The sequence below is a fragment of the Myodes glareolus genome, chromosome 5, assembly GCF_982192425.1.
Source record: "Myodes glareolus chromosome 5, mMyoGla1.1, whole genome shotgun sequence".
Lineage (NCBI taxonomy): Eukaryota > Metazoa > Chordata > Mammalia > Rodentia > Cricetidae > Myodes > Myodes glareolus.
Genome location: NC_142030.1, coordinates 2,139,691 through 2,149,023, shown reverse-complemented (window position 1 = coordinate 2,149,023; position 9,333 = coordinate 2,139,691). Strand labels below are relative to the sequence as shown.

Here is a 9,333-nt window from a genome sequence, read left to right as displayed (position 1 = left end):
AGGGCACTGTACGCAAGTGGTGTACATACATGCAGGCGAAATACCCACATACATAAAATAAATACATCTAAAAATTGCTTTTAGAATTTTCATCCGTCTCCAAGCAGATTCTGTCTCAGAGGTCTTGTCTCCATCCTTCAGAGGAATCTCCATGCCCCACCTCCTCATGTCGTGAAGGGACACCCTCATCTCTCTAGGAGGAGCAGTAGGTTGGTCCCATTGGTGTAAAGTGGCAAGTGTGTTATTGGGGTAAATAATCACTTTCTGATTGGATTTGGGGAGAAGCCCATGGCTGAGGAGGTCAGAGGTCCTAGCGGGGAAGGACTGCTATCTCGCTAAGTGGATATGATGCACCCATCTCCTTGCCTTCTAAGCAGTTATGGTTCTCCTTGTAGACTCGTAGTGTTGCCTGCTACATTGTTCCGAGGACTTCTTGTGGTGGGCAGTGGTAAGGGAAGAGATATGAAACTCCTGCTACATTGTTCCGAGAACTTCTTGTTGTGATGGGCAGTGGTAAGGGACGAGATGTGAAACTCCAGAAACTGTGTCACCTGCTCCAGTGCTCAGAGAGCATCGGGGAAGAGAGAGCAGAAAGATGCTCAGAGCCAGAGGACGACTTGCAATAGTGTAGAATGTTGTCTTTCAGCGATGAGACAGCCATGGAGGGAGAAAGGGCGCACCATTCCTTAGGATTTGTGCAAGAGAGGGAGAGATGTTTTCTTTAGGGGGATAGCTGAAGTGGGGGGTAACCCTGTAAATAACTTCTCACCTACAGTTCTGTAGGCAACTCTGATGAAACTCATTGGTGAGAGAGAGACAGAGACACAAAGACACAGAAACACAGAGAGAAAAAAGACTTGGAAGTATAAGGGGTAGTCAGAAAGAGGAAGGGGTCCATGTGAGTAGGAGGGACAAGAGAGAATAATGGGAGTGAATGAGTAGAATCTACTATGTACTCGTATGAATGTTATAACCAGGTGTACTAGTGTGTTTAAGATGTGCTAATGCTGAGCCATATGTGAGACCACAGTGTGCTGGTGTGGGTGATTTGTACTTGTGGACTGGTGTGTGATCTATCTAGCCAGGACCCACCCAGACCTCACATTGGTCTAGTTCTTCACACACAGGTGCAGCTGGAGCCCTCCTGCTGACTTCAAGGAAGGGCCTCTCTCTAAGAAGAGGGCAGCCATGGGCAGGCACACTCTCCTCTCCTTGTCATTGGGGCGGGCAGGCACAGCTGACTATGCGGTGCTCTTCTTTCTCTTTTTTAAAAAAATTGGGACAAGTTCTTACTGTGTAGCTCAAGCTGGCCTCCAACTCACCAACCTCGCGCCCCCGTCCCCTGGAGTTCAGATGACAGCTGTACCTGATTCTGATAGGTTCTGACATATCATTCTGATTAAACCCTGGGACTGAGGCAGGAGAATAGAATAACATTTCCCCCAAGCTTCCGAGTCCCTGCGTCGCTTACCAGGGAAGCCCCATGCTTGGGAGAGTTGAGTTTCATCCTCCTGTCTCAGCTTCCCGAGTAGCTGAAGACTACAGGCCACTGTGCCCGGCTTCCTCCAGCAACTGTCATAGATCCCATCACGTGACATTCTTCAAATGGTCTTTCTGTCTCTGGGTGGAAGGACCTAGAGCCCAGAGCAGACCCTGCTCAGTTGTTTGTCCTCCCACTCCTCTGGCTTTTGTTTTCGTGAATCTGTAAGTCGCCCCCTTCCAATCCGGCACAACCTTTAAAACTTAATTAAAAACCTGTGGTGCACCATAGCATGTGTGTGGAGGTCTGAGAACGACTGCTTTTTAAAAATTTGTTTGTTTCTGATCTTTTGAGACAGGGTTTCTCTGCGTAGACCTGGCTGTCCCAAAACTCACTCCCTAGACCAGGCTGTCCTGGAACTCAGAATTCCACCTGCCTCTGCCTCCGAGTCATGGGATTAAAGGCATGGGCCATGACCGCCTGGCTTGAGAACAAGAGTCTTCCTTTTTCTTATGCAGGTCTGGGATATCAGGCTAAGGTTGTGATGCTTGTGCGCTAAGCACTTTTACCCACTGTGCCTTTCCGCTGGCCCCATTTATTAAGTGGTGCCGAAATTATGCACCGTGAGGTGCCATCTCTTACCAGCTGCGGCCTGACCTGTTGAGGGCTTTGTGGAGTCATCAATACGGTGAGTGCTTTGTTTCCCACTTCACTGTAGTCCCACAATACCTGGCAAGTCTTTGGTGAATTACTCTCAAATGAATGACAGGGTCTGAGCTACGGCCCCTCCACTCCACACTTCTGATGTTTGCTTGAGCATTCCCATGCCCAGTAGACTCCAGGGGCTGTTCGGTTAAGCAGCATAGAACAGGCTAATCCAGAGACTCATATTTCCCATGAGCTCCAGTGCCCTGAGTAACCCCAGAGGTTCATGCCCAAATGAGCAATGTGTGGATGCACGAGGAACAACTGAAATACACAGAGACAGTAACGACAGGATGCTTGCCAAACAAAAGATGATGGGATTTCTTTAACTCAGATAAAAAGCCCAGACCACAAAACAGGAAATGAACATGGGAAATTTTCATTTGCTTAGATTATGGTTTTAAAGGAAGCATGTTGAGCAAACTCAATTTATAGTTACCAGTTTTACATTTATAAAGTCGACATTACCTTTATTATATTTAATGTGATGTTAGGCACAATTGTATCATTCTACATGAGGTAAAGTTGATATAACTACCTTGTAGTTACATCCATGATTACTGTCAGGTTCACGACTGCGGGCTCCAAAGTGGTTCGTGACATTTATTATAATGATTTTTTTTTTTACTGTGCTAGTGTGAAAGGAACTTCTTCTCATGGTGATGGGCGCCCCACAATTTTTGTATCTCCCAGGAATATGCTTTCACATGGAGGGCTTACAGAACTATCAGGCAGGGCTGTTCCAAGGCCTCTCACTAGGCTTCAGGAGTTCCTAGTCTTTTAAAAATCTTTCCAAGTTATAATTCTTTGATGAAAGATATTCCATGATCCTCCTTCCTGGGTTGCTTAACAGGAGAGAGACCCAGCTCGACTTGTCATAGTACACCTCCTCTTTCCGCAGAGCCGCTCCCTTGATGATCTCCAGAGCACATTCCTCCTTGGGAGCAGCTTCGGCGTTGAGCACACCAGAGACTGCCTTTATGGCTGTTTCTGTGGGACCACAGAAAAGACTGGAGTTATTCGGGGTTAGCACAGCTTAGGTGATGGAGGCTCCTCGACCCCTAGCTATTAGGTACCATGTGCCCATGACTGAGCCCTCCAGGCACTCCAGGGGACGCCTGGTCAACTGGATATGCCAAGTGTGGGCAAAGGGTCAGTGCCCAGTGCGGCAGTGGAGATGACAGCTTGGGGGTCCAGATGCTCTTCTCTGGGTGCTTTGGTTGGGGTGACACATTAACGTGGGGGGTGCAGAATGAGATGAAGGAGCTGGTGTAAAATGTAGATGTCAAAGGAGAATGTGGGGAGATCGTGACCCACCGCTTTCCAGACGGGAAGAGTGGGACCAAGCTTTGGCTCTGTCCCAGCCCTGACCACAGCTGCAGAGAGGGAGCTGGCAGGAATTATTCTGTCTTCCTCCGTGGTCATGCCCTTCAGGCACACCTTTCCTCCCTTCGTCTCTCCACGCTATCTGACTTCCAGTTCTGTCCTCACTACTTAATTACTTTTTTTTTTTTTTTCTGACGAGGTCTCATATAGTCCAGGCTGACCTCGAACCTCAATATATAGTTGAGAATGACTCTGAATTTCTGACCCTCCTGGATCTACCTCCTGAGTGCCTGGATTACAGGTGTGTTCCACCGCACACAGTGATGCGGGGCTAGGAATCACACCCAGGGGCACACGAGTACTAGGCAAGCACTCTTAACAATGGAGCTCCAGCCCAGATCATCCATCACTCCTGAAGCAGACATTTCTCACAGTCCTAGATGCATGTTCTAGATAAGTGTGTAAATATCGAACTCACTGTTCCTGTAGGTACCTCACCTTTCCTGAATATCACGCATAGCCCAGAAATGAGTGCTGCAGATCCAGCACAATGTCACTGGGTTTTTTTTTTTAATCTAGTTTCTCCTTTATGCTCTGGGATTGTGTCCAGGAGCACACTCAGTACTAATTTCTCCATTTTTTTTCTTAGTCTGTGAAGGTTTTCTTTCTTTCTTTCTTTCTTTCTTTCTTTCTTTCTTTCTTTCTTTCTTTCTTTCTTTCTTTCTTCATGGTCTTGATTCTTTGACGAGCACTAATTGTTGCGGGGCTCATGAAGCTATGTCTCCTTACTGCTGAGTCCGTGAGAAAAGGACACAGGTGTTTAGTATCTTCTGTTCACTGACAATGGCCATGGGGAGTTTGTGCAGGCACAAGGAGCTCAGGGTAGAATACACCGAGTGTGCTGTTCAGAACAGAAAGGAGGGTCAAATGGACTAGACTCCGCCGGTGATCGAAGTGCCTCATTTAATAACGGGCCTGCTGCTTCTAGCTGTGGTCTCTAATGCACTGTACTTCTGAGAAGGACAAAAACCCTTCTTTTTCTACATGGTAAAGCTGGCGGACCAATTTAAGGCCATTGTTCCTTTCCTTACCTGTGTCTATGAAGCCAAGGACACAGAGAGTGACGGACACATTGACCTTGGCTACTGCGTATTCTTTTCTGACGGAAGAAAAAAACCCATCCAGAGCAAACTTGCTTGCAGAGTAGGGAGCAAACAGAGGCTGGGTTATTTTCCCTAAATGACAAAAGAAAGAAGTTTGTTAATAAGGATCCAGTTTGTCCTCAGACAGTGCAGGGCTTGACTTGGGGGGGCTGGCAACCCCTGAGGGGTCTCGTTCCTCACTGAGTCTCAGTTTCTCACTACACCCTAAATTATCCCATGGCATTACATTTCTGAAGGGAGAGAAATTAAGCTTTTGGAGGTGTGGTGGTTTGCATGAGAATACCCCCTCCCCATAGGCTCAGTTCTCAGTTGGTGAAATGCTTGAAAAGTTTAGGAGGTGTGGCCTTGTTGGAGTAGTGTTGTTGAAGGGGGTGGGCTTTGAGGTTTCAGAAGCCCACACCAGGCCCATTGCACCCCACCCCATCCAATCCTCAGGATTAGGGTAAAACTCTCAGCTGCTTCTCCAGCACCATGCCTGCCTGCTCCCACCATGATGATAATGGACTAACCATCTGAAACTGTGAGCAAACTCCCAATTTAATGCCTTTTAATTTAATTAATTAGTTAATTAATTAATTAATTTTGAGAGTTGCCTTAGTCACGGTGTCTCTTCACCCACAATAGAGCGGTAACTGAGACTGGACCAATAGCGTACAGGTTGAGCTGCGAGACAGACGTCACTGGAGAGAGATGCTAAGCAATGAGAGGCAGTGAGCTGGGCTTCAAGACAGCCATATGTTCTTACAGCTGCTGTCTCCAGTGCTGCTCCTAGTGGGCCAGCTCAGTGGCCTGTTTTCTCTCTGCGTGTGGGGATAGAACACCTGTGTTTCAGTTTTACACAAAACCCAAGCTTCCATCACATCAGTCAAGACCATTCCGGTCTTCTGAGGCGAACATAGACATAATAGGGTGAGTTCTCACATGCTCTGTGGGTAGAACAGATGTGAACTGGGAATGTGTGTACTTCTGAACACTGATATACAGACTGTGAAATCCTTGGCTGCTAGTTCTGGAGGCTGAGCCAGTTTAGGGTCCATTCCATTTTTGCGGACAGCTTCCCTTCTCTTGAACGTGTAACACTTTTTCCTTGTGTCCTGGAATCATTGATCAATGCATTGCAGAGTCCTCTCGAATTTTCTCTTTCCTCCAAAGAGGGTTAACTGTTCTGCTTAGTGAGCAGTTAACCCAGCTGAAATATATCTGGCCACTTGGTATCTGCATCACCGTGAACAATCAGCAATCCAGAGAAAGTGATATAGTACAGAGACACGGGATTATGTGATGTGTCTTCAAAAGTACTCATTTTTTCTTCTAAAATTATAACAGTCATAGACATCTGACAGAATGTGACATACAGCAGCCAGCAAAAGCGCTAGTCCTGAGTGACAGCAGCCAGATAGTTTGCTTCACTTACTGTCCTAGACCCTCTAACAAATGCGTGTTTCTACGGGTCGGGGCGCTGCTGCCGATCTCTCAGTATGCCTTTTTCATAGCAGTGGAAGCCAATTCCTATCTTGGGCTCACAGTTATCCAGAGTGAACTGGATGCCTCACAGTCCTCTCAGCCCGTTATTGCTGAGCCGCTCAGTTCTACACAGGGACAGGTAAGCAGAGGCAGAAGGAAGTCTCTGCCTTCCATTCTGTCTCCTTAGGTGTCTGAAGGTGGCTGTGATAGCCATGGCTCCTTGGACCGTGAGGTAGCAGGCACACATTGAAGAAGGCGGCGCTGAGTCACAGGGGAGACACGGTGGCCTGGAGCGACCTCACTAGCTCCGTACCACCAGCAGACAGCCCTGACTTAACTTTCTCATTTGCTTAGCCCACCATTGTTTTTAACTTTCAACACTTGAGAGCTGGACTCAAACCTTGTTCTGGATAGACCACGTGAGAGAAGAAACCTGACATCGCTGTGGCTCCACCCCTTTACCCAGACTGCTACAGGAATGGGCATGTGACCCAGTTTGGACCAATGAGACAAGGAACTTTTTGTTGAGCATCTCAGAAAGTTCTTTTCCCTCCTGGAAGCTTCTGAGAGTAGCGGTCCTGTTTGTCTCCCGATGGACACTTTGTGAATTCATATAGGGCTACAATTGATGCAGCTAGCTCATTGTCGGTTGAGTGGGAAACCATACGGTGAGGCAAGCAGAGCCAAGAGGATCATGGGACACAGCTTGAACTGGGTCATTTGTGAAGCCTGCCCTACATTGGAATTTCAATTCCGTCAATAATTTCAGTTAATGTTTAAGCCAAAAATAGATCCAAAATATTTATAGGAATAGTTTTTGATTAAAATATGAACTTTAGGGAACAGGTGACATGGGTATAAGTCCCAAGCATGGCATTTCCTAGCTACAGTTTGTGAATAATACCATCATGGAGCTGAAATAGCCACGTAATATGCTTAGCACAGACTCTGACTCCGAGAAGGCACTCGGAGAATGCTGTTGTCTTCAACAGAATTAGTATTCAAATCAACAAGACATGTATGAGTTATTCAGAATATCATGTTGGGACAAATAGCTAGTTACTCAGAGGAGTGGAAAAATGCCACCGTCATAAATTAATGCAAACCACATTAGAGAGTATATGTGGAAAGTAAGATAGCACAGTAAAGAGAAGCAGGAATTTTCCGTCTCAAGAGACACTTGACTCAGGAGAGCAGGTGCACTTGGTGGAAGGAAGGGCAGGAGGACCGACACAAACCTTGGAAAGCTGCCTGGTGCTGGAGACACGACCACCTTGCCCTTCTGTGTGCACATTCTTCAAAGAGACCCCTCTCCTAGTCTTAAAGGGCTGTCCAGCCACAGACAATGTGCACACCGGCTTAAACTCATGCCATGGCCCCTTTCAAGAAACTGAAATAAATGACAGAGAATTCTAATTACGGCCACTTGGTTTTGAGCTAAAAGGTCATATAAGGCTAGGACTGAGGGAACCACTGTTCAGGCAGCAAGGGCCACTCTTGCAGGTGGCAGAGGTGTGGAGCAGGGCAGCTGCAGAGGCTGAGGTTAAATAGCTGCCAACTTTTTTTAAGCCTGTATATCTCATTCTAAAGTTCAAAGGCTGAATAGTTCAAAGTTGAAAGGTCGGTGAAAACAAACGACTCAGATCTGTTTCTCGTGGGCCACGCTTACACTATGATGTTTCCTCTACTGTCGCCTCTATTTTTCTTTTATGATTATGAACATTATGATTTTATTAAGATTGCCATTACTGGGCCCCTGTTCTTTATATCCACATTTTCCAGGAATCGTGTGTCAGAAACAGTTCCAACCCCGTGTCGTGGGGGGACGTTTTATTTGGTCTGATGTTCAAGTCCCAAACAGACAAACTTTATGACAACCAGTATTATTTTCAGTTTCAGATTGACAGGCAAAGTCACACACAGGCTGGTCACTCTTGGCCCTGTAGATTTGCTTCCCAGAGCACCATAACAAATCAGTCGCCACAAGCATATATAACCACAGTATAACCCAGTGGGTCTCAACCTTCCTAATGCTGCAACCCTTGAATCAGTTCCTCATGCTGGGGTGACCCCAAACTTAACATTATTTTGTGGCTACTTCATGACTGTAATTTTGCTACTGATATGAATCATAATGTGAATATCTGATATGCTACCCCTGTGAAAGGGTTGTTGACCCACCATAGGTTGAAAACTGATGGTATAGTCCCTCCTCCCGCAGCTTGTTGGCCAAAGCCCAGGTGTGGACTCCAGCAGAGAGAGAGAGTCCTTTGTCTGGTCCAGCCCCTCACATAGATGCTCTTATAGATAGATACCTTGATCCTGGGTTTTTCACTTTCCTTGTGTGCCTCTTATTCCTCCCTCTTCTACGTCTCTACAAGACCTCTTGTAGGGCTCACTCAGAGAATCTGAGATGATTTCATCTGGATATCTGAGTTATATCTTTGAGGACCCTTGCTCAGGTAAGTTTTTGCTCACAAGTTTCAGGGGGCCATTTCTTCTGGGGGACATTCTCTTGTCAACTACTACAGCACCCTTCGTTGTAATGAGGATACAGACTGTGGCAACTGATGTGCTTATTCCTGAGTGTTATCGACTGAGCTATAGAAACAAGAAGCCATGCAGAGCCTGTTTTTGGTTTGTTCATGAAACTCCCTCCATCTCATGCCCCATCTTTTAAAAAGCTGTAGGTTATATTCACGTGCCCAGAGTTGTATCTTAAGTGGTTTTCAGGAGAAAAGGAAGAAAGTGAGGAAAGAGAGGGCGAGGAGAAAGGAGAGAGGCAGGGAAGGGGTCAGAAGCGGCCCAGGTTTCCCTGAAGGAGTCACAGTGTCACAAACGGGATCTTGTTTTGCTTTTCTGTCCCTGTGATGAAATGGACAGAAGCCACACGAAGGGGCAGGGGTGTGTTCTGGCTCCCAGTTAGGATTACAGTCTCTCATGTTAGGAAGTGTGACAGGAACTTGAGGGAGCTGGTCACATTGCATCCAGAGTCAAGAATCAGAGACAGAAGAACACAGGCATGCTGGTGCTGCAGTCCAGAATACTAGTCCTGCTAGGGAATGTTTCCCACCCACAGTCCACAGCAATACAGTCAATCCCACACAGACACGCTCGTCTCCCAGGTCATTCTAGATTCTGTCAAGACAGCAATTAACACTAACCATCCCATCTGGTTCATAAGGTGCCTTTAAA

General features: G+C 46.7%; 1 protein-coding gene across 2 annotated transcripts in view; it reads right to left on the bottom strand.

The window, feature by feature from the left end:
- Positions 1-2,479: 2,479 nt before the first annotated feature.
- Positions 2,480-9,333, bottom strand: part of Hsd11b1 (hydroxysteroid 11-beta dehydrogenase 1) — a 45,515-nt gene continuing 38,661 nt past the window's right edge. For both annotated transcript variants that reach the window (XM_048439352.3, XM_085687504.2), the window contains 2 exons: positions 4,603-4,746; positions 2,480-3,175 (listed from right to left, as the gene is read on the bottom strand). In XM_048439352.3, the coding sequence (XP_048295309.3) occupies positions 2,958-3,175; positions 4,603-4,746 (362 nt within the window). In that variant the 3' untranslated portion in view covers positions 2,480-2,957. The remainder of the gene's footprint in view (positions 3,176-4,602; positions 4,747-9,333) is intronic.